Raw genomic sequence first — 24960 nt, 5'->3', positions numbered from 1 at the left:
TGCTGGAATTTTGTGTAGCAGGCACAAACAATGTACCCATCCTCTGCTTTCCAAACTTCCCTCCTCCCTTTCATGTTTACTGTGTGGCAAATAGCCTTCTCCAACTGTCCCAAAGCCATAGGCAGGCCATCTCTGTGCCCTTTTCCAGTACTGTGACTGCCAGCTATGAGAGCAGCCTTCCTTTCCTAAGGTGATGGAGCCTTGCAGACTGGCTGATCTCCTAAAACTCTGCTCCTGTAGCTCCACAGCAGGTGAGTGGTGCTCGGACACCAGAGGTTCTTGGGGAGCCTGTTCAGAGTTGCTAAAGTGCTTCCATAGTGCATTCTAGTGGAGTTTCCCAAGTCTAAATGCAGTTTTCGCCTTATTCCTAAGTGTAGCATTACAGCATGCATTCCCCTACCCCTCCTGCTTGTAGAGGTTACCTCTTTGCACTTCCTGGCTTTTGCTTCCCAGCTTTTGCTTCCAGACATGTCTTTGAAGCTTTCCTGATCTCACTCCTCTGCCTTGGGATATTGCTGCTGATCTCTATAAAACCTTTTCACCTGCAGTTTGTGTAAGAGCCTACTCAAAATGAAACTGTTTCATATCTCTTGCTTCCATGCTGCCTGGACTTCTCTTGAACTGCACTGGCGATGTGATCCTCTTTCTCATGCACCTCTGACTTCTGCCTCAGATGTCAGTCTTACCCCACAGTGAGTAAATTCAGAGCCCAGGCTGCAGGAAGCTCCACATTCACCCTTACAAGTCTGCATGCTGTCTTCTGAATTGGTGACAGCTGGGCAGAATCAGAACTTGGAGAGGTATCAGAAATCCCCTGGGAGAAGTCTTCGGTTTAATCCTAACATACCCTAGAAAGGCTCAGAAGAAGAGCTCATCAAGCTCCAGCCAGGAAGGCTGAACTGGAATTGCGAAAGTGGTGGTAATTGGGCAGCAGTCTTTGTTTTCCTTGCTTTTCCTCTGGGAAATAACTACAGCTCCCTCCATCTTAAGGTTTCGAGTAATCAGGCTAGTTCTTCTACAGGATTTATGAAGAAAAAGAACTTGTGTATCTTTGCTCTCTAAGATATGAGTAAGGAACTTAGAAGGCATAACTCTGTGGAATTATCCAAGTTGGGGATAGGGAAGAAGCAGGACCGAGGGTGCCAGCCCTGAATGGGCAGTGTGAGTGGGGACAAAAAGACTTGAGGATGAGCAAACCAGCAATGTGTCTGGCAGTTGACGCCTCACACGTGCCAGAGGAAGGACACAGAGAAGCTATTTGTTGTGCTGAGCCTCCTGAGGATGCACAGGATGCGGGTTCTCTCTGGTGTTTGCGCAGACACTGTGCTGCCTCATGGCATGAAGGAGTTCCCAGTGCCTTCCCTTGCCCAGGGAATTGGCCCTACAATTCACTGCTTTGAAGCTGAGCTTGTGTCACAGTGAAGTGTCGTTGATGAGCTGGCTGTGAGGCTGGTACCACTGGAGGTATCAGCCCCACAGTGTATTAGCAGTGCTTTGAGGACTGCAGCAAGTAGCTTAATGGAAGTGGGACTCTTGCACTGCCCTGCTGCCCCAGTGACCCTTGTTTGGGCAGTCAAAGTGTCTGGAAAAGGAAGAGGGAATCAGTTGCACTCTCTGAGGATGGTGATTCTTCTTTGGGGATTTCTGCACACTAGAAGGGAGTTAAAAATTAGGCAGGCTCTGGCCAGCTGATGTCTCTGAAGCCTGAGTCTGGCCACCCAGGATCCTAACCATATTATTTTTTCTGTCTGACTTGCAGAAAGTGTTGCCAGAAGCTTACACTAATCCCATAGTTCTTGAGGAATCAAGGTTGTGAAATGGAGGGGTGGCAGAGCTGGGAGATGCAGCCCTCCTCATTCCTGTCTTTGCTACCTGCACCACCCTCCTGTGACATGTGCCCCATGGTTGGGAGGAAGCATCAGGACAGGAGCCCAGTGAGCTGCTTCTGGAGAATGTGAAAGAGCAAAACAAGAAGGGCGTTGCTCTCTTCAGTTATACCTTTGCATCTTGCTATTTTAGAGACTTTGCTGCTTGGAAGAAAAAGTTGGGAAAACCCACTGTGTCCCACCCCATCCCACCATGTATGCTTGGAAAAAGCACATGTGCTGAGAAAAGCCACAGTACCAGGCTAGCCCTCAGCACATGAGGGTGGCACGTTGCTTGTGGCTGTGCCTCCTCTCACAGGCAAACTGGGACATGAAATGCAGAAGCTGGACCACACTTTATGAGTAGACCTGGAAGAGCTTTCAGCTAGCTCTCGGGAAGAGGGATTGCTCTGCCTCGGTGCCTGTAATCCTCTGTGTTGGAGAGGTGATGGTGGAGGCCTCAGTACATCACCAGCAAGTGAAAAGCAGTGCATCAGCCACTGCCAGCTCTGTTTTTATTATTTGGCTTTCCCAGATGAAGCACTCTTAGTCTGGATAAACCTCTGCTCAGAATTCACTGGGGTTGGCCTGATGTCCCTATATATTAGGAGTAATTGAGAGATACCAATATGCCTCCTTCTACCTGGAGGCAAGACTAGTTCTGCAACCTAAGCCTAGCTCATCGCTACATTAGTAATAGAAGTGAGTCAAACCACAAGTTTGACTGTCTTCCATCTTAATAAAAAAGTGCCTTTTGCATGTTTCAACAGTACATAGAAACTTTTGTGAAGTGTTATATTAAGAAAACCAGCCAAGGCTGTGTTGCTCTTCACAGCCATAGAGAGGGGTATGATGGGAATCCAGATTTGCTCCAGTGTAGAAGCTGCCCTCTTACCAGCATTTGTGTCTTATAGACACTACCCATCTGTATGCTGCTTATCTTCTAAACATAAATGCAGATCCTTACATCACTTCTCCTTCATTTGCAGCATCCCACCCCTGGTGGAGACATCACGCAGTTATTCATTTATCATTTGAAGGAGGGGACAAAAACTGCACTGAGGTGGAACAGTTAAAAATACTGCTCTCTGACATACCATTTTTGACAAAATATTTTTTGGGTGAAATTATAACATCTTTGATACACTGCATTTTGATACAGCCTGCCTGAGTTCAAGAAGTGTTTGGACAATGCTATCAGGCATATGGTGTGATTCTTGGGGTGTCCTGCCCAAGGCCAGGTATTGGACTTGATGATCCTGATAGGTCCCTTCCAATTCAGCATATTCTGTGATTAAAGTCCTATCTTTGGTAGTTTGGGATTGAGGATGGGGGTTTAGAATGATTTTAAATAGAAGTTTTAATGTAAAAACATTGGAAGTGTACAATGAAACCTGACAGATTCATATTAAATATTTGAAACAATCTACATGTAGCTCTTTTAACAGGCTGAAATGTTTTGCAGAATGGAAAAATCATTTTTCTGCCCAGTGCTACTGCTGTGCTCTTTTCTTCCATGTTTTTCCTCTCTTTCTTCTGCATGTGAATTGTCTTCCCAGCTAGGAGTTCCTGCTGGTTCTTTCCTACTTTCTGTGTGCAGCCCACTGTTTTGGGCATTATTTTGTCTAGGTCTAAGCAACCTGTTCCTGTTTTCTCCATCTTCTACAGTTATAGTTCACTACACAGGTAGTTCAGTCCTTGCTCACAGATGCATACAGTTCAAATTTGCTATCACCAGCATGCTGCGGAAGGGAGAGCTGCAGCAACCCTCTTCACGTGTGTGATGTGACTAGTCAGACCTGAAACTTTGTGGGAAGGAGTCAGGCAAAGGTAGGTTTGCTGTAAAGAGAGATGATGTATCCTGCAACATACAGTAGAAGCTGCTGTCGGCTCTGATCCTCTACCCACTTCTGTGTAGCAGAAAGACAAACATAGCATGCTGCAGTTTTCTGTCATTTATTAGAAATGGCCCCTGATGAACACACACATGCAAGTTACACGGCAGTGCCAGGGGTAGCACCTATTCTCTCTTTCTGGTCCAAAGTGTTCAGTGAATCCTGGATAGCGCTGCACCTTCTCCCTACAGTTACACTGGGAGAGAAGTCCTTAGTGCACTGGGCACGCCTGAGACTTTGCCTGCTATCCAGGGAGGCAGTCATCAAATGCCCCCCACAAGCTTGACACAAACTCCTCTGGGTCTTTGACATCAGTCAGTTGAAATGTTGCCTGGACAAGAAAAAAAGACTTGGTAATGTCTGATCCACCACTGGGACTGGTGTCCTGGAGAAGTTCAGCTGGAAGTCTGGCAGTGAAGACCGGGAATGACGCTGACTTATACAGAGCCCTCACCTTCAGTTTTTCTTCTTGTTTTGTGATAGTGCTTCTACCTCCAGGTACTGCAGCCCAATCAGCATCCCCATAATAGAGAAACCTGTGATGGAGATACAGGATGAGTTGTGTAGAAAATGCTGGACAAGAGATGAAGCATTCTCTCCCACCATCCCATCCCTGCCCGTAGCCTGTAGCTGAATGGGGAGTTTTTCTGGGGGGTCATAGCTCCAAGGAGAGTTTGTGGGGGGAGGATACAGAGCAATACTTACTTGCTACCATGAGGGGTGCCATAACTCCAATTGTCAAGGCTGCAGTGTGGTAAATGAAGACTTCAGAGAGGAAGTGAGCAAGGGCCAAAAAGAAGGTAAAGAGCGTGATGTGATAAAGGCTGTTGGAGAGCAGAAGAAAGCAGGTTATCATATCATACTGTGGGCATGAGTATGGCTGAGTGGAAAAGAGGCAAACCTGCATGCTGTCCCCTCTGCCCTCACTGTCAGCACAGAGGGCAGTTGGTCCCTTGCCTAGTGAGGTGCAAAAACTCCCTGGGCAACAGCAGAGGGGAGAATGGGGCATTGAAAGTTACAGGCATTATCTGGCCTGAAGGCAGGTGAAGAGAGGAGAGCATGAATAGGGCTAGTGAAGTGCACATACTTCTAACTAGTGAAGTGAGAAGTATGTGCAACTTCTCACAAAAAACACAAAAAGAGGGTGAGAACAGGGTGAGCACAGAACTGGGGTGACAGGACTTGGCTGACTCCAGGCTGCATCACCCAACATATCTTCCCACCTGTGCTCTGCTATGCCCTAGGGCCCACAGCTGATGAAAGGGAGCAGGTCCAAGAGATCCAAGATCAAATCCCTCAAAGGAACAACCGACTTAATGGGATTTGGCATTGCCACCACACCCTAAAAACATATAATTGAATCCCTGCACCTCCCTACCTCAGACAAGCCTAGGCAATCCAAGGATGTGCTGCCAGGTGAACAGTGACTTCTGCTGTGGAGCTTAGGGAAGCAGTGACAAAAGAGCGTGTTCTAGCAACCTCCAATAAAGGCTTTGCCTAGCACAGACCCTGAATCAGCCTGCTTGGAAATCCCTCTCAGAAACATTTCTGTTAGCACAGGGAGAAATGGCCTGCCTCCCACCTCAGCACCAGGCTGCACCTCAGGCCTTGTCCTCCGCCCCAGGTAAGAGTGTAGGGAAGAAGGCAGTGGGTTAAGGCCACTGCAAGGGGGCGCCTCAACCTGCCACAGTCTTCAGCTGAACTGTCATAGTACAAAAAGTATTGAGCATCAGCATTAGGAATTGCTTCATCAGCAGAACACAAACACCATCAGAAAACGCTTTCAAGTTGGAGCTCAGAAACTTGTGAGAGTAAGAAGCTCTCAGATCTACCGATTTCTGCCTGAGCTAAGAACACAAATCAAATGCACAGGCTGTCCCCACAGAGGCAGAAGGGAGCAGCTGCTATCACGCAAATCCTGCACTGGTGTTTGAGCTTTTTCAGGGGAAGGCTGTCAACATTACAGAACGTTTAGGAATAGCTTTTGATTTCCCATCTCTTCCGCGCTGCCCTCTAAGCTAGCTGCTCAGGCTGTGACTAGTAAGCAAACCAATCGGGCGTTTCTTTACATACGTCCTGTTGCGGATGTCAATGGCGCAAAGGCAGCGGATCACTGACGACAGCAGAGTCCAGACGCCGAAGGTCCGAGCCTGGAGCCCGTTCACTGCGCAAAGGAAGGAAGGAGCACATGGAGACCACGCGTGGCCCCGCCTGCCACCCCCAATCCTGCCGGCGCGGCGCCGTAGGCGGGTCCCGGGCCCCACAGGTGGGACCGGAGGAGAGCTCCAGGCGCCGGGGTGGCCGGCGCGACCCTTACCGAGGCCGGGGCTGGCGGTGTACAGCTTCTCCGAGAGGAAGCCGTGATCGCGGAAGCTCTGCAGGGTGTTCCCGGCGGCGATGACGGACACCATGACGAGCCAGCTGCGCAGCACGTTCAGGAACCGGCTCATCCTCCCGCTGCTCGGACTCGGCCCGTTACCGACGGCGCTCCCGCAGCGCCCCGCGCGCGACACCGCCCGGCGCTGCGATTGGCCGCTGCGCTCCGCTCCACGCGCGCGCCACGTGACGTAAGGGTCACCCCCGCCAATCGGATCCCTCGCAGCGAGGGAGGTGGCCCCACCTCTACCCCGGGCCCGGCCCCGCCCCCCTCGCGGAAGGAGGCGGGGGGCGGTGAGCGCGCCTGAGCAGTGCGGCGGCGGGGGCGCCTGCGCGCCGGGGCGGGGCCGCCGCCCGTCGGTTGTTGTAGTAACGGGGAAGCGGCGGGAGGGGCCGGGGTCGTTGGGTATGCTCGGTCCGGCTGCGCGGGACAGGTACAGCGAGCACAGCGACTTGCTGCCGTGCGGGTCCCCGCCGTTCTTGCTGCTTCTGGGGTCGCCGGAGGTCGCCGTGCTCGGCCTGGCGCGGGGTAGGCCGGGCCGCAGCCGCCCCTGGGACCGGAGGGCCGCTCCTGGGCCGGTGGAGGCGTTACGGTGTCCGGCTGGCCCCGGGCGAAGGGGTGGTCTCGGCGGGCGTTTCCCGTTGGGCCGCGCCGACCTGGCGCGGGTCTGCGGCCAGAGGCAGGGCAGGGCAAGGCAGGGACGTGCTTCACCGGTACGTGCTCTAGGCGCTCTCGGGACGGGACATGCTTCACCGGTACGCGCTCTAGGCGCTCTCACGGACAGGTGGGGAGTAATCTCTTAGACGGTGATGGTTCTTCATTTATTCTCCTGGCTAGGAGGTGATTTACAGCCTGTAATACGCTCGCTGATTGTCCTGCGAGAAATATGTACTGGTCGGAGGTGGGAGTTATCTTACTTCTCTCGCTGCCCTGCTCAGCTGTGCATTCGTGCTTTTAATCTTTTTTGCAGGTGACCACTCTTGCAAGAGCACTTGAATCTCCAGGAAGGAATTTTGGAGGTTACTGAGACTGGGCTGTATGAAAACTCCCAGAGGAAATGCCAGTTGGGATGGCTAAAGATCTGGAGGAAACTGGCTCATCCTCAGAGGAGGAGGAGGAAGATGCTATAGATGGACTGGAGTAAGTAGGGGAAAACCCTTTGAACTGTTTTATGTGTCTGTGCTTCCTGCAGGATTTGTACTAATCTGAAAAGACAGATGCATTTCTTACCCTCCTACCTATAAAGCGGAAGATGGTTGGTTTGGGCCTCAAGCCTGTGGGCAGGCTGCCTACACTGGTAGCCTAAAAGACCACCATATTCACCAGGGTTGGACATGCAGCTTTTCCTTGGCTGCCCTGAAGTCTGTAGTTTCATTGATTTCTTTCTGTCATGTTCCTAAGCTGGGAACTTCTTTGATTATGTCCTTTTTTGTTTGTTTTGGTTTGGTTTAGCTTTTACTGGTGCAGAGAATAGAAATCTGTACAGTAGAATGATATACAATGTTTTATGTCCTTTTAAAAAACTGTCTTGTGAGAACTCAACTGCTAGAGTTCATGTTACTTACTAGTATAAGTAATGATGTTTGTTCCAGCTTTGTTTAGTAACCTCTTTTATCTCTGTTTATGAAGAAGTTGCTCCCTTATTCTTTGCCAGAGTGGCATCCCTTTTCTTTTCAGCTGTAACATGTCCTGTTAGTTTTCTTTTGGGTGCATGTTGTGCCTGAGTGCCCAGTTGCAAACTGCAGCAACTTAAAGCATTTAGTTCATACTAAGTGGCTGGCTTGGACTTGCTAGATCCTCATGGATGGAAAGGTCCAGAACTGACTTCACCTAGAATGTAACTTTAAAAGTGTGTCTGCGTCAAGTGGCCAAGGGTTATGCTAGAAATGAATGACTGTCAGTGGGAGGATTGAGCCTTGCTGCAAATCCTCAGGACAGGCTTAATATAAACTCCTGTCCTTTTGCCTCAGCTCATTGCCCACTTACATAAGGCTCTGGCTTGTAGTGTAAATTCTGGAAGCTTCTTGGGTCCCTTCCGGTCTTAACAGCTAATTACACCCTAGTAGTAGGTTTGGGGTTTTTTTTAATCTATATTTTAGAGGTAGTGGAAGCACATGGGAGCGCTGTGAAGTTAATTTGTCTGGGTGATAATGGTAATAACTTGGTTAAGAGACCAAGGCTACATTTAAGAGCCCTTGTCCTAGCTCTAGGAAGAGGTGGGGTGGAGATGCACCACCACCATCAGAATATTGCCCTTTTATCTCTGTTCATGTGTTTTAAGTGTTGGAAGTGTTTTGTCTTCTCTAGTTTCTCCAAACCTTTGGCAGACAATGACCTTGCACATTCTTTAGACAAATGCTTCTGTGTATCTCTGCCAGTCTTTGTATTTCTTCTTGTTAGTGTAGATACAGATGTCTCTCCAACTCCTTAGTCTCTGTTTTTTGTTAACTTTTTCTTAATCTCCTTGCACAGCGAGTAATAAGCAACCTGTTTTATTTGCTTAGGGAGGTTGACAGGTTTCCTTTGGGTGATCTTAGAATTTCATGTGACAGGTCTTAATTTCTTTGATGCATTCTTAATTCCTCTGAGGAGACGATAGTTCCCAATGCTATCTTGTTTGTTTTGCACAGAACCGATGACCGTATCCCAGAGCCTGTGGCTTGAGTGGCGGACTGGGGACATTGTTCTTGAATTCTGGACTTGCGTTCCACTGTATCTGACAGGAATTAAAAGGGAAGAACACACAAGTTTATCCGTTGTGTTGAGTCAAGCTTGTTCTAGTCTCTCAAACTCTGCATTAGTACCTTTCTGTGCACTTCAGAGTCCAGGATTACAGCCAGGCAGACCTCACTGATTTGCAGTTCTGAAATTGGAGGCTGAAACCTGCATTGCAAGGGCTGATTGTGTGGATACCAACAACTGTGGTTTATCCTGAATTATAGATGCTGTTTTCAGGCTGTGCATTCAGAGAACTGTAGCTGTGAAAGCTCGTGAGATTTCTCCCAAATTGTACTCAGTAAAATAAGTATGAATTAAACAGAACTCAGGCTGTTTAATTCGTACTTAATCACCCAAAAAGAGGGTGATCTGGAAGATTCCCTTTATAGCTGAATACCAAGGATGCTGTATTGAGTTTATGTGGCCAGGTTAGCAGGGGAGCTACAGGGTGGCTTCTGTGGGAAGCTGCTGGAAGCTTCTCCCATGTCTGACAGAGCCAATGCCAGCCAGCTCCAAGATGGACCTGGTGCTGGCCAAAGCCGAGCCCATTATGATGGTAGTAGTGCCTCTGTGATAGCAGAGAAAAAGTTATTGTGCAGAGGTAATTGTGCTCAGAGAAGAGTGAGAATATGTGAGGGGAACAGCTCTGTAGACACCAAGGTCAGTGAAGAAAGAGGGGGAGGAGGTGCTTCAGGCACTGGAGCAGAGATTCCCCTGCAGCCTGTGGCGAAGACCCCAGTGTGGCAGGCTGTCCTTGGAGGAGACCCACGCCAGAGCAGGTGGATGCCCAAAAGAAAGTTGTGACCCTGTGGAAGGCCTGTGCTGGAATAGGCTCCTGGGAGGGACTTGTGGACTCATGGAGAGAAGAGCCCACGCTGGAGCAGGTTTACTGGCAGGACTTGTGACCCCATGCAACCCTGCGCTGGAGCAGCCTGTTTTTGAAGGACTGCACCTTGTGGAAAGGGACCTATGTTGGAGCAGTTCATGAAGAACTGTAGCCTATGGGAAGGACTCACACTGGAGAAGTTTGTGGAGGACTACCTCCTGTGGGAGGGACCCCATGTTGGAGCAGGGTATGGACTCCTCTCCCTGAGCAGCGGCAGAAACAACGTGTGATGAACTGACCGTAACCCCCATTCACTGTCTCCCTTTGCCACTGTGGGGAAGAAAGTAGAGAATTGTGAATGAAGTTAAGCCTGGGAAGGGGGGAGGGTGGTGAGGAAGGTGTTTTTAAGATTTGTTTTACTTCTCATTATCCTGCTCTGATTTTGATTGGTAGTAAGTTCAGCTAATTTCCCCAGATTGAGTCTGTTTTGCCTATGATGGTAATTGGTGAATGATCTCTCCCAGTCCTTATCTCTACTCATGAGCCTGTCATTATATTTTTCCCTCACCTGCCCAGTTGCAGAGGGGAGTGATAGAGTGTCTTTGGTGGGTACCTGGTATCCAGCTAGGGTGGGACCTGGAACCACCACAGATGCCTAGTGTGTGTGTGGGTATGCAAGTCAGCACAGGCAGGGCTTGGGAGCAACCATGAAATCATGGCTGAAATGCAGAGAGTAAATTTATTTTTGTTACCTTGCTAACTGTGGGATCCCCAAAGCAGCCCCTTGGCAGAGGCATGCAAGCAGGGATACAGGCACTGTGGAGCTTGGTCCTTACTAGAGAGTCACTTGAAGCTGCTGTTCACACCTGTTTTTCAGGGATTCTTGCAGATGTAGCTTACCACTATGCTTTGACCTTTCCCATAGCAGGATGAGAATTTCAGGCATGTTCAGTAGGGTACCTCAGAGTCTATTAGATCCTGTGTTATCTGACCACAGATGTCCTACTTGTCAAACACACAAGGACAGACAACAATTAGAATGTTACATGTATTTTTCCACATCCAAGCTGCAAGTCACTTAGCTGTGTTTACAATCCTCCTCACCATCCTTCTGTTATTTGCCATGATGCTTGTGTCCTGCCCAAAGGCTAGGTAGGCAAACACGGGCAAGTATGGAGAATTGCTGTGTCCTCATTGTGAGTAACTGTTTGCGTGTATGAGGCTCAGCAGTTGCTTATCCTGACTGTCTTGTCATTTCAGAGATCATCCATGTATCAAGTGGACCGGTGGTGGCTGCAGGCGGATCCCTGTCTTGGTATTTCACGCTGAAGCCATTCTGACCAAGGACAGCTACCTCCGCCTCATTGGAGGTGGGTGTTACTATGTGGCAGGTTTTGGCCTGAAGGCATGAGGTGAAAGTCTCTTCTCTTTGTGGTGTGGAAGAGGACATGGTAGGAAGAAAATTGCAATCCTCTCTTGTCTCTGAGCACTGAGATGTTCAGAAATGCTTGATTCACTGGTGAATGTGTATAATGTTTTTGGATTGTAACAAGTGTCTGTGTTTGTCCCTCCATTGGTTCTTGATGTGCTGTGAGTTGGAACTGTCTGCTTTCAAATTGAATGTGGAGGCTATGCTAGAATTTAGAACCAGAATATAAATTCACTATAGCTAAGAACTTTAAAATCAGTCATTACAGTGAGTTTTGAGGGGGTTTCACTGGGAAATAAAGCAGCCAGCCCCATGGTTGTATGAACAGTAATAACCTGTAGTAGCAGATCTGTGCATCTACAGCCTCACAAGTGAGAGAAGACCATAAGCAAAATGATTGCTGGCAGCACTTGAACTGGGAGACCAAACCTGTCTTGTGTCAAATAAGGGAGAGCCTCTAAATAAAAGACTAACTTGTTAAAAACAATCACTTTGGATTGAGAGAGTTAGTACTTTTGGGTGTGTACAGCTGGGTGCTTATTCTGGATGTACTGAGTTGGAGAAAACCTTAAAATCTTCTTTCTGTGAAGGTGCTGACACTTCTTTCCTCTCTTGCTTCTTCCTTTCTTAGGTAATTGATGCCTTCATTTCTAATATGCTATCCAAGCAGAAATGCTTCTGGCTCACTGGGGTAAGGGGTGGAGAAGGTGATTTATATGTGGAAACTCCTGATCCTTTTCATGTGAGTTAAAAACATACGTGGATGGTGGCAGAAGCCGATGGTAATTGTAACTTGTATTCTAACTAGAGTGTGGAGTCTCTTCTGCTTTTTCTCAAGTGATTTAACAAGTCTACTGCTGAATAGGGCAACTCATTCAGTTTCCTTCTGCTTTGTCTGGTCCCAGATTATGATACTTCTTACTCTTTTGACTTATTTTTGTGGCTAGAACATATTTCCAGAGGTTTAATCTAATCTCCACCTTTTTATTCTCAGTTTTAACCAATTTTTAAAGTGCCTTTTTGAGTCATTCTAGCATTGCAATTTCTATGTCTTCTCTCTTGGAACTTTTATGGATTGTCACATTCTTTTATGTGACAACTGGCCTCTAGTCTTGCTACTTGCTTTCAGTTTACCTTATACCTCCAGTAGAGTTTACTGCTTTTGTTTTTATGTCTTTCTACTTGGGTATTGATTTTATCTTTTTATCTCCTTGTCCTATTTACTTTATATCCTGATACATTTTGCAGTTATTTGTTGGAAGATCAATACAGGTGGATGAGGTGTAAACAAAAATTCAGTCTTTTATTTTGTGTTGTTGTGATCTAAAAGGTGATCATATAAGCTAGCTGTGTCAGTAAGAGGCATAAGGTTACTTTTAGCTAGAAATACTGATCTTGAATAGAGAAGAAAGAGCTAAAATCATGTTTGGAGTGTTATAAAGCAGTCTATATACAGGGATGTTTTAAAAAAACACTTTGTGTATTTGTTAGGATGTCCTGTGCTTTATTTTGATACAGTAGGGTTCAGTGGTACAAGTATTTTATAACTAAGGATTGATGTAAGTTAGTTCAATGGCATCATTGGAGTTAATGCTCCTAGAGATGGATAGGCATTTCCTATCACCCTTTCCCTGTTATGTGCTGTTACTCTCTGTGAATTAAATGCAGTTGTGCTATACTGAGTCCTTTTCTCTTCTTTGGTAACATGAGTAACTTTGGTTTATTATTCTAGGTGTAGACTCTAATGTCATGTCTCGTTGCCTCTTAACAGAGCGCTACCACATGTCCTACAAGATAGTGCGAACAGACAGCCGGCTGGTTCGGAGCATTCTCACTGCCCATGGATTCCATGAGGTGAGTACCATGAACTTCTCATCTGGTTATGTGCTGGGCTGGGAGGTGATGATGATATTCTGGGGTTTTTTTGTGTTTTGTTGTTTGTGGGTTGGCTTTTTTTTTTTTTTTACTCTGCAGGGTTAGAACCAGGAAGCTGTTGTGGACCCCCTTGAGAATTTTTTTTTTTTTTTAAAGTACTCTGATGGTCAGACTGAAAATATGTCATGATTCTGCACTCTCAAAGGAGTACCCTTTAGTCTTAAGCCTGCAAAATTAGGGAAAAAGGGATGATGAAGTTTGGTAATGTGTTTTTAATCTTTTTGCTTTTAAAGCCTCATCTCATACCCTGGGAAAGATCTGAAGGAATTAATCTCTCAGCCTTTACAAGCTCACAGAACTATTGGTGTAGAGTTTCACATTTCTCTTCCATCACCTATCTTTCTCTAAAAAGTCTCCTGTATGCCCCTAATGACAGTTTGAGACGTGTGTTTAGGGTGGATTTTTTTCTGAATAACTCCAGATTAAGGAATTGGTCTCACAAGTTTCCTGAAGAGATATAAAACGCTTTAAAAATTGGGTTTAAATAGTTTATGAAAAGAACAAACTCACAAGTTTGTTTAGAAAAATATGACATGGTTATTTCCCAGGATGGAAATAGCTTAGGGCAGGAATTTGGCTGGAGTTACCCTTATATTAGAGATGCGTAGAGGAGGTGGTCTTAAACCAGAACTACTTTGGTCTCATAGACCTAAGGACCAGTGCTGTTGCTTTTCATTAGTTCTGTGTTTTTGTGTGTGTGTTTGTTGCTTTTTAGGTTCACCCTAATAGCAGCGATTATAATCTCATGTGGACAGGATCACACTTGAAGCCCTACTTGCTGCGTTCCCTTACAGATATTCAGAAAGTCAATCATTTCCCTAGGTAAGGCCTTGATATCATGTTTTGCTGAATACCTCTGTGATGATTTGCAAAACTTTGAATATAGATACCTTAAAAAAATAGAGTATACATGATATCATCCCAACATACTGGGCCGTGCCACATACTGTCTTCATTCTAAATGGTCTTTGGGGTTTTGGGGAGATAGTGTTTGAGTTGAAGTGCTTGTCTGTAGCCCAAATATTGAATTTATTGGATTTTTAATTTTATTTTCTTTATTTGGTAGTGTAAGTAAAGTATTTGTGACTTTGGGTTTTCAGTTACAGATAGTCATATGTCCCATTTTAAGGTTTGCAACCAGCATTCCAACAGTTTGCTGTGTTTCAGTCTGTCTTGGGCATTTCAAGAAGTGCTACAAATGATATTAATACAGCGATAGGACAGTAAAACTAATGAGTATTGCAGGTTAGGGTTTAGACAACTTATAGTGCTTTAACATCTAAGATACTTTAATATCTAGGATAAAGAGTTGCTGTAACGTTGGGGAAAAAAATAGATACAGTCTCTTTTTTTGGGACTTCAGGTCGTATGAACTGACACGAAAGGACAGACTGTACAGGAATGTCACTCGTATGCAGCTGGCCCATGGATTCAAGACATTTCATATCTTACCTCAGACCTTCATCCTCCCGACAGAGTACCAGGACTTCTGCAGTAAGTGAATGGCTAGTGATGCCCACACCTTAAGCAAAATAACTGGGTGGGGGAAAGGGAATTACTTTTAATATCCTAGCCTTTTGGTTATGCCAGCGTTTAAGGTGACAAAATTAAAGAAAATTGGAAAGACAGTGGAAAAAGCCCACATGATTTCTTTCTGCTGCTTGCTCTGTGCCTGTGTAAGTCCTCAAGAAGCTGATGTGGGCCAAAGGCTCCAAAATCGAGCTTTATGTGCACAGGGTTGTTGATGATCAGCTTCACAATATCCTTGACTAACGTCCGGGAGAACTGAAGAGAGAAGTGCCAAAAGGAGGCATAGGGCTTAGGAATGTAGGCAACATTCTTGATTCTTGTTTCTCTGCAAATAAGCAAAATGGAAGATATTTCAGACTTGTGCTGTTTTCCTTTAACCAGATACCTATTCTAAGGACAGGGGACCATGGATAGTGAAGCCCGTGGCCTCTTCCAGGGGTCGAGGTGTCTACCTGATAAACAATGTAAGTGTTCAGCAAAAGGAATGCTCTTTGGTAACGCTGTGTTCAAAACTATGTTGGCTTCCAGGCCAACGTAACCAGACACCGTCCTACTCTGAATTTCAACCATATGTTGGTAAGCAGTTCAACAGCCCTGAGCAGCTGACAAAGCCTACCTGGACCTGTGCTGTGTAACCAAAAGCAATCTATTTCTTTGTATGCTATGCTTATCTTGCAATCTACCTTCAAGTCTTAGTTTTTTAGGAGTAAGTTTATACTCCCTGAGAGAGTTTGGGAAGCTGTGCTGCTTCATGCTCTCCTTGTGGCTGACAGTAGACTGGCCTTGGGAAGATTTCTAGAACTCTCCTTAGTTGTTTCCCTGTGTGACCTGAACAGTCCTCAAACAGACCCCTTGTCTCCCTCTTTCCCATGAAAAAGACTAGTTAAAAGGAAACCTTATACAGTAGGAAGTATGTCAATCTTAAAACTGTTATCTAAAGGCCAGTGTGCCCTTCCTGAGGTGTAATGAGGGTAGTTCTTTGAACTAATACGCTGGTTATATTTTGTTCTGCTCTTATTGGGCTTTACAGGAAGTTAGGTTGTCATAGGTAACAAACACATCTGAAAAGGAGCCAAATACACGAGGGGATTCCAATAAATATTCTCAGCAGTGAAACTGACTGTTGAGTCATTTTTTTTTCCCACTCATTCGAACCCCCTTAACCTTCCCTGCACTGAAGGGGTCATGCTGCCTCATCTGTTCTCTACTTGGATCATTTCCCATAAAATAAGGGAGCAATTCGCCAAGTGTATGAGGTAAGTATTTCCAGAGCTGCACTCAGTTTTTTCTTTGCTTGAAGGGGAGGAATGAGCTCAGGCTCAATGGCAGTTCACCATGACCTGGGGAAAAGACCCCTCTGGGATCAATATCCCTTTGTGTATTATCTCTGTTCCAGAAACACTTCAGCTAGTTTAGCCCACAAACCAGTTTCCTTCAGTGTGATGCCATTAAAGGAGTGTCTTCTAGAATCTCATCATGAAAGTTTTTAAAAGTGGCCCTCCTCCACTAACAAAATAACAAACCTTTGCATTTCTCTGATCCATAATAGAACAGGACGTCACTTTTGTGTAATGTGCTGAGGAAAATTTATCTTGTTCCCTCACACTGTATAAATGCACTTTATATGCTTAGGTTTCCTGCTCATGATGCTGGTGTTGTGGCTGAACACATGCAAAATTGGATAAAGACAGAATCATGTGGTTATCTTGGCTCTTTTGCAAACTGAAGGCAAGAAAATGTACGAGAAATTGTTTGTACGACTAGTTAAAACTGCTCACAAGAGAGGCTTGCATACAGCAAAAAGTGAAAGCCTTTTCAACAGATCCCATGACATTGCAATGTATATTTGTCATAGTTAGAGCTTTCTGTTCTGAGCCTAAAGGGTAGCTTCTTCCTGGCACAGGAGCCCTGAACTGAGCCTCAGTAGATGGTATTTACTCATGTAGGCAAGAAGGTTGGATACCAGCCCAGGATTTGTTATAAAGGAGGAGTCATTTTCTTCACTTGTGACTTCCTTACCAACTGTAGCTACATGCTCCTTCCAGTGTCTTCTAAACCCCTCCTTTATGTGTTTGGTTAACCCTTGAGGAGCAAGCAGAATAACAATCACTTCTTAGATATGTCTTTTTTCCTGCTTATTTTACATCATTGCCACGTGGCTGCTAAATCTGTATTCTACTCTAAGGAACATTACACTGGAAGATTCAGTTGGTGGGTTTTTTTGGCAATGTAATCGTTCCCAGACTTCTGATTATGATCTAATTACCTTAAATATGTTGTGACTGACTGTTAAGTTTTTTCATTTTGTTTTTATTTCTTCCCTCCCCAGATGTAGTGATTGGTACAGGGTGGCTTTAGGAGGGCAAGACTGGAAAAAATGAGGAGTTTGATCTAGTTGTCATCTTATTCCTTAGGCCTCCTGTTTTTTTACTTTTGAATTCTCTGTTCCTCTGCAGCCAAGCCAGATTGTTGTGGAAGACAACATCCTGGTTTCTCGTTACATCAACAACCCCCTGCTCATAGATGGTGAGTGTGCTTAGGAATTGCTTTTTTCTCTTCCCCCAACTTGCATTTGAGGATCTCTTTAACGTTTACAGTAATTTAGTTGAATAACTGAGTGGTCTAGCTTTGACTAGTACCAGAAAAATGTAACTAGAGAATTCGTTAAAACCTGGAAACTTTTCAACTGGGAAAGCTTCAGGCACCTGTGTCAGCAGCAGGTAATGGTTTATTACTCTCAGGGTCTGTTGAAATTCCTCAACTGGATATGATGTCTGAAAGATATTTGCGGTCACTGACTCTTGACAACTGTATTTCAGATTTCAAATTCGATGTGCGCCTCTATGTTCTGGTTACATCCTACGATCCGCTTGTCATCTATCTCTATGAGGAAGGATTGGCCAGGTAGGGGACGATTGTTCTATTTCAGTGTACCTGCACTTGATGATCCAGACATGTCTTGGATCTGTACCCCTGAAACAATAGTAAATAAGGGAAGTGCCAGTTAGGGAATTCTGCCAAGTTTATATATATGATACTTACTTCATCATGCCATTTCCCATCAGTTTTCTTTATATAGATTATTAGATCTTGAGTGAGGAATTTTATTACATCTGTAATAAATAAAGCAAGTTTTCAACTCTTAAGGGTTGAATGGCCAAACACATCATCATTGGCATGTTCATTCTCAAGGTTGGATTCTTCTTGAAACTTCTTTGGATTATTGGTGCCTTTGTGCCCCTTCTCCATTCTGTAAGGTGAAGGGAATCCAGACTTTCTCAAATTTGTCTTAAAAAAGAAGAGCAGTCAGAGAACTGTTGATGGCTGTATTGGTGATTGTTTTAATACTTTAAACTACTCTTTGTATTTGTATTTTCTGCAGTATCCAGTAAGTGGGTTTAGACTACTTCAGTGGTTTTACTGTGCAAGATACTAATTTTCATGAAAGATACCAAAAATTCCCCAGGAAGAGTACTTATCTACCAAAAGGACCTGTTTCTATTCATCGCAGAAGTTTAGCTAAATATTTATAGAATCATAGAATATGCTGATTTGGAAGGTACCCATTGGGACCATCAAGCCTGACTCCTGGCCCCTCTCAGGACACCCCAAGAATCGCACCATGTGCCTGAGAGCGTTGTACAAATGCTTCTTGAACTCAGACAGACTTGGTGCTGTAACTAATAAATTTGAAGCAATCACCCCTCTGAATTTCCAACAGATTAGAATTTTAACTATAGTGATGTTAGAGAAAAGAGCACCTTAGGACTGTCTTCTGCACAGTTTTAAGTAGTGCTGTATCTGTCTTATAAGTGCATATGATGTATTCAGAATGAATATCTCTAGGGTTCGTGCCTGCCATGGTTCTGACTTGGGTAGATACTCAATCCAAATTATCTTTATCCAAAGCAGATAATGAATCCCAAAGAATATATTAATAATGATCCCACAAGAAATATCGCCCTTTAAATAGATGAATACCCTTCAGGTGTGTTGTGATGTACCTCTGCCTTCAAAGATAATGTGAAGAGATTGTTTCCCTAAAGGGAAGCAGAACAGAGAAGCTTATATTCATCAGTGGAAAGCTTGACAACTGTATTCACTCTAGAAAGGCAGCCTTATGCATATGTGACATGCAAGACTTTTCTCTTGAGAATTGGCAATTAAATTGTTAATTGCTAATATTGCATATTTTTGGAAAGTGAAGAGGGGAAAAAAAAGTTTTTACCAGGATGTTCTCAGAATGGGCAGTGCATAGCAGGCCTTCAAAGTAGGATTTGCACCACTGTTAATGTCTTAAAGGTGGTTCTGCTGATCTTGTAACAAAGGAGTTTACTTCTGGAAAAATCTATCTGTATAAACACAAGTGTTCTACTCTGAGGATAAGTGTGCATTTTTATCTCTGACAGTAGAGTAACATGTTTTCCTTATGGTGGGGAAGGAGGAAGTATAAATGGGGCTGTGTATGGTTTGGGATGTGGGTTTTTTTGTTTGTTTTTGTTTTAACAATTCTAGTCCAATATTAGAGGTCTGGGGAAGGAAATGAGGAAGGGAATAAGTATATTCTTCTTGCTGAAATACACTGATTAGACAGTTCTGGTGAATCCCTTAAGACACAATCATCAAATTATTTAGGTGGAAAGGGAAGTGTGGAGTTTTTTAGTCCAACCTCCTTCTTAAGACCTTCAAAGTTTGGGCACATGCTCTGCAGCCTTATACCATAAAGTTTTTAATATCTTCCAAGAATGGAATTTCTGTAGTTTTCCTGACAACCGGTTTCAACATTTGATCATTCTCACTGTGTCTGTGTTTTTTATATCTAACCAGAATTTCCCTTGTTGCAGTTTGACTGTTGCCTCTTGTCCTTCTGGTATGCACCTTTAAGAAAAGTCTGGCTCTGTTTTTATACCCATGCATTAAGGAGTTGAACACAACAGTTAGATCTGTTCTTAGGGGAGGTTTAGGTTGGATATTAGGAAAAGGTTCTTCACCCAGAGGGTGGTTGGGCACTGGAACAGGCTTCCCAGGGAATTGGTCACAGCACCAACCCTGCCAGAGTTCAAGAAGCATTTGGACAACACTTTCAGGTACGTGGTGTGAATCTTTGGGCTGTCCTGTGTGGGACCAGGCATTGGGTTCTGATGATCCTTGTGAGCCCCTTCCAACTCAGGATATTCTATGATTCTGTGATAATTTGTGAACCAGAGTCTGTGCTTCATAACCTGGAGGCTGTCTGGCTGAATTCCTTTGTTCTTTTGACAGTCAGAGTGTTCAATTCTAGAGCTTGAAACAGTGTTGTAGTCAACCCTGAGCAATTAACTTAAACTTTCTTTCTGGATATCCATCTAGAAGCATCAGTCTCAACAATTTTGGACTCTCCGTCTTGCTAAGATCCCATGTGGCAGTAATACTTGCAAATCACTTTTCAGCATTCTGAAATCCTGAACGGTTTTATGTGTGTTGAGATTCCGTTTGTTTAAATGATAATCAAATCTGAAGCACATGGTGTTGACATACAAGGGAAGTGGAACAGGACACCACAGTATTACTAATGGTACTTATCTGTTCCTTCAAATTGCATCCCATCTTACAGTTCTCTGTGAGAGGTAGATAGTATATGGAGAATAAGTGGGGTATTAGGTATCTTAATATGTTCTGTGGTATAAGTCAACTCTACCAGTACAACTGGAAAACTGGTATAGAGGAAATAATGAGATGTTATCTCTCTTCCAAGGTCCTGACTCTGGAGAGTAGCTCTAGTTCTGTTACTAAGCTTCAACTGCCCACTGAGCAATTTCGACTGAAGTGTCAGCTACAGTCAGCCTTGTAGTTGACTGGTTTCACATGATAGGTATAAGCTTATTGCAACCAGTATCTTTAATTACTCTTAAGCTTTTCCCATCTTCTGTGACTGTAGAGTTGATGTGTTCGTGCAGCAAGTGCTGTCCAAGCTCTCTTTGGAGGACAACATTCAAGGTGAGCAGAGGTTGACAAAACATCAGGTGGGCTGTTCTGTATGGCCTCCAGATGGCACTAGTGATCTTTAGCTTTAGCCATTCGGATTTTCCCCATGCTCTAGATTTGCAGATTCATTTGATGAGAGTTAAGGAACCTGGAGCTACTGGATTATGGCTTCCTATTTAGCCTTTTTGCGTTCCATTTGACTGCAAGTTAAGTGCTGGGAGAGACCCTTTTATTGCTCACATGTAATGCTTTGGTTTAAAGCTGGGACAAAACTTAAGTTGTGCATGGAGAGGGAAATGTTTTAACCTTGCAGTGGAAGCTGTTCTTAATTCTTTGTTTAAGAAAAAAAACTTACACTGCTTAAGAGTAGAAGTAATTTTTAGCAGAGAATTGGGAGGTAATATCAGGATCTAGAATCAAAGGTGATATTGAAGCAATCTAAGGTGAAAATCACCAGCAGAACAAAGGAATCTGGTTTTGCAACCTCTGCTAGTGCTTTTGGTGCACTATGGTGACTTCCATGCTTTGAGTTTGCTTTCTTAAGGCAGGTAGTCTCTGAACTGTAGTAAGGGTGACCTTCTCGGTTGTTCTCTTAATTTTTTCTTTTTCTTTTTTCTTAGTCTGTCTGAAAGGTCATGTTCCCCTCCAGTGTTATGCTTTGCATACTCCAAGAGGAACCTGACTGTTTCAGTAAAGTTGGTGACCTTATCAGAAAATAGTAAGAGGTAGTCATCTTTAAAAGGAACAGACTTGGTATAACACACCAAGTTGTGATGTTTGACTAGATACTTCTTTAGACCTAGTTTCTTTTGGCACAGCTAGACATGTCGTGAAATGATCTAGAGTGGAATTTGAGGCTTCAGAGCTGAGGAGAAGTAAGGGATTATGGATCCAACATTTGTACCTTGTATTTCATTTTCCATGTGGAAGAGTGAGAAAAGTTTCCTCTGAAGGAGATGGGAAGGATATGTACCCAGATGTGTATAACAATTCAACTTCAGCTTTTCTTGTGGCACCGGATGACTTAAGATCCTCCTATTGGATTGAAAAACGTGTTGAACGCTTTTCTAGTACATAAAAAAAAAAAGTAGACAGAATGTGCTGCTGTTCAATTGGCAGATATTTAGTAACTTTCCACTGGAAAGGACAAATATAATCTAGATTGGTCGTCTGTGATTCACAGCCTGGAGAATTGTACCTGGGACCTTTGCATCGAAAGTGTAGGTTTGGAAAATGAAATGATCATGGCAAGCTTGGTCCAGATTTGCCTGAAGGTATAATTCAGTCATCTGGTCATACATGCATCTAGGTAGTTTTATTTATTTGAGACTTCCAAACCAGGTGATTTCAATAAATATATTGCATACCTTTTGTATCCTATTTTGAATAAGAGGTACATTGTTAATAAACTGCAGACTTAATTATAAACTTTGACATACTTTTGAAGGTGACTCACCAAGCCCAGTTACAGGGAGTCCCAAGGCAACTCTTAGAGCCAGCTGCTGAATTGGTGGATTATGGTGGTTTTTGGAGGGGCGTTTATGCAAGTAGAGAAGTACAGCTGAAGAGAACATAGGGCCAGGAATAGCTTGTGCTGTTTGTGAGCCTTCCCTGTTTTGTCAACTCTCTCTCCTGTCGAACTTCCCTTCCTTCTGTGTACTTCCTTATGGGACAGAAAGGAGCTTGGTGAACCTGTCTTGCTTGGTACCTCCAGGCATAATGGGGGCTTGACATTTAGTGTGGGGAATTCATAGTGAAATGACTCCTTGTTTGGAAGGGACTTCTCTATAGTCTACTTTTTTTGCTAAACTACCTTGTTTAGGCAGCCCTGTTTCTGAGCTTGAATAACTGTAAGGGTCCTAGCCCAGCAGGAACTTCTCATTCAGATTTACACTGAATCTGAAAAATAGATTAAAGTTAAAAAAAAAAAGCAAAACTGAGCTGAAAACCAAATGTTCTTGCAAAGGGCCCAAGGAGCAGCAGACTGGGGAGATTTTCCAGAGGAACACGAGAGTTCACTCTGGGGTTAGACAGCAGCTGCAACCAGCTGCCATGCTGCCACCTGAGCTCACACCACTCAGCCTTGTGGCACTCCCTCCTTCAGTAGCCTGGCTTCCTAATTAACACTGGCCTCTCTGGGCTATTTGCTTTTTTGTGCTGGATTCTTGTGGTTTCCAAGGAATTCAGGTGTTCACTTTGAGCCAAGGAATTCACATTGCCTCACAGGCTGCACTTAGGCCAGAGCTGGCCAAGCTGGCTGCAGTAGCCCCATCCCCCTTGCAGTAACTCTTGCCCAACAGGCCTCTGCTCCTTAGGGAGTGTAATTCATTTCTACATGGACACCTGGGATTGGGCTATAACCACTTCAGTTGACATTGCCTTGCACAGAAACTGTGGAGCAGTGTTACTTGCTAGATGTACTTGCTGGACTTTGAGCCAGTGGATAGTGCATCAAGCCAGGATGTTGTTTCCTTAGTTTTTAATTAAGGTCTATCTGTCTATGTCTCTTAATAGAAATTTACTGCTTATACAGACACTTGTTACCTGATACATGTTTTTTACCTTGATTTTTCTTCTCTAAAATGGGGTAGTTGTGCCTAAGTCTGCTACTGTTTGAGAGTTGCAACTAAGCTTACTATATATATTTTTATCTATATGGGCAATATAAGTATTTTAATTTTTTTTTAAATTATATTTAAGTCATGACCTTGTTAAATCTGATTCCCATGGTAGATAACTAGGCACTTGTCTGTGGCATAGGATGTGATTCTTGTACAAGAGTTTCATTTTGAACAACGTACTCTTGTTGAGCATGATCAAAACTGCTCTTCTGGTTGAAAGAGTTGTTTAAAAAAAAAGTGGAAAAATGGTTCCTTGAGTCATATTTGTGTATCTTGTAGAGATATAGTACTGACCTAGCATATCCAGTAAAAATATGTGTGCCTTGTCAGCTCCAGCAACCTGTCTTCTTGATGTCATGTTTTAGGAAATTCTGAAGGAAGGGTCGCTAAACACTAACTAGCAAATCATTTTTTTATCTCTTCCATAGACCCCGCCTCATCTTTCATTCCTCATATTACTCCTTCTCTCCCACCGTTCTCTGAGTCTTTGAGTAGTGGACTGGTTTACCCAGACATAACTGGGTGTATATTATATATGTGTATGTATGTATATATATGTATAACTACATGACCCTACTGTTGTGTTTAGCAGACAGGGTACTAAAAATCATAAAGGCTGGTCAACTCTTGGTGACAGTCTGAACTAGAGAATGTTTAACACTGAATCACAGAGTGACTGGGGTTGGAAGGGATGTGATCCAACTCCTTGCTCAATCAGGGCCACCTAGGTCTGGTTGCTCAGAAGCAATGTGCAGATGGCTTTTGAATATCTCCAAGGAGAGAGACACCACAACCTCTCTGGGAAACCTGTACCATACTTTGTCACCCTCATGGTGTTTCCTTACGCTGTATAGGTTCAAAATCCTGCTATGGCAATGCCCAAGTTGGAAACATGCAAATTTGTTGTGAAAAGATAAACGGGGAAAAAAAAAAGTATTTTCTTTTCCTTTTCCTGTAGACATCTGGTAAAACTGCTCCTGGATCTTGCTCTTTAATATAGAACTGTTTGAATAATTTTATTCAGCTTTGTTTAGAGAAACTCTGGCACTCTTTGGTGTCACCAAAACTTCTTTTTATGTTTAGTAATTCCCTTGCAAGCTTTAGTTTCTGTTCATACTCAGTTGCTAGCTGATGTATCAGATGGATGCTGTGAAAGATACTAATGTTGGAGATTTGGAGATAAGGGGATTGTGATGGTCTTTAGACTTCCTTTTTCCATCCTGTACTGTAAGGGAATTGGGTTCCCTAAACAAAGTGGCAGCTAACAGGGAAGCTAAAGTGTGTGGGGGGGACACAAGGGACTGGGAAAGTGACTCCAAGCATGAATTTGTGGAGCATGCTTGTACAAACACTACACTGACTCTTTGCAGGGCATTTATGCAGGAACTCTGTGTGCAGTCATGGAAAAGTTTATCATTTTTGTAGCACTTGTTTGAGAGAAAAGGGATTAACTATTCTTTCCTTCTTCCCACTCTGAGGTCTTTTATCTTCTCCTCCTTTCCTAGGCCCTGACTAGATGCCTCAACTAAGCATTACATAGCTACCAAGCTTCATGTAAAACCATGTCACATCTTCAGTAAATATTTAATGATCCAGTTTACATGTTTTCAAAATTACATGCAAAACTTAGTCTTGTGGTCAATTAATTACCTGAACTAATGCTGGAGATAAGGCAAAGAGTGTTGTACAATCCCTCAGGTAATGTCCTGCCTGAAACTGTGACAGTAAAAGGGTAGGTTCTTTGGGTTAAGGCAGTGTGTGGTGTGGATTAGGGCCAAAGTTTTGTGGGGTGGATTTGGG

The 24960-nt window shown here is 44.1% G+C and overlaps 2 protein-coding genes across 13 annotated transcripts in view; one reads left to right on the top strand and one right to left on the bottom strand.

Moving 5' to 3' along the window:
- Window positions 1–3805: 3805 nt before the first annotated feature.
- ERG28 (ergosterol biosynthesis 28 homolog) lies at window positions 3806–6292 on the bottom strand. 3 transcript variants are annotated; one of them, XM_027637672.1, is made up of 4 exons: window positions 6078–6291; window positions 5834–5924; window positions 4466–4525; window positions 3806–4296 (listed from the first exon to the last, which is right to left on the bottom strand). In XM_027637672.1, the coding sequence occupies exons 1-4, from the start codon at window positions 6208–6210 to the stop codon at window positions 4005–4007; spliced, it is 576 nt and encodes a 191-aa protein (XP_027493473.1). In that variant the 5' UTR covers window positions 6211–6291; the 3' UTR covers window positions 3806–4004. The 3 variants fall into 3 exon arrangements, with proteins under 3 accessions (XP_027493473.1, XP_027493475.1, XP_027493474.1); XM_027637674.1 differs by having other exon boundaries at window positions 4466–4584; window positions 6078–6287; XM_027637673.1 differs by lacking the exon at window positions 4466–4525 and having other exon boundaries at window positions 6078–6292.
- A 167-nt stretch (window positions 6293–6459) lies between these two features.
- The window catches only part of TTLL5 (tubulin tyrosine ligase like 5), a 131861-nt gene continuing 113360 nt past the window's right edge, over window positions 6460–24960 (top strand). For all 10 annotated transcript variants that reach the window (XR_003526705.1, XR_003526706.1, XR_003526707.1 and 7 more), the window contains exons 1-9: window positions 6460–6570; window positions 7108–7277; window positions 10942–11051; window positions 12882–12964; window positions 13761–13867; window positions 14409–14539; window positions 14957–15039; window positions 17032–17101; window positions 17395–17479. Coding sequence is in view for 7 of the 10 variants with exons in the window: in XM_027637667.1 (XP_027493468.1) it covers window positions 7195–7277; window positions 10942–11051; window positions 12882–12964; window positions 13761–13867; window positions 14409–14539; window positions 14957–15039; window positions 17032–17101; window positions 17395–17479 (752 nt within the window). In the remaining 3 variants the exon portion in view is untranslated. The remainder of the gene's footprint in view (window positions 6571–7107; window positions 7278–10941; window positions 11052–12881; window positions 12965–13760; window positions 13868–14408; window positions 14540–14956; window positions 15040–17031; window positions 17102–17394; window positions 17480–24960) is intronic.

This window comes from Corapipo altera, unplaced genomic scaffold (genome assembly GCF_003945725.1).
Source record: "Corapipo altera isolate COAL_440 unplaced genomic scaffold, ASM394572v1 23, whole genome shotgun sequence".
Lineage (NCBI taxonomy): Eukaryota > Metazoa > Chordata > Aves > Passeriformes > Pipridae > Corapipo > Corapipo altera.
The sequence above is the reverse complement of the archived record's forward strand: the minus strand, read 5'-3'. Positions and strand labels throughout refer to the sequence as shown.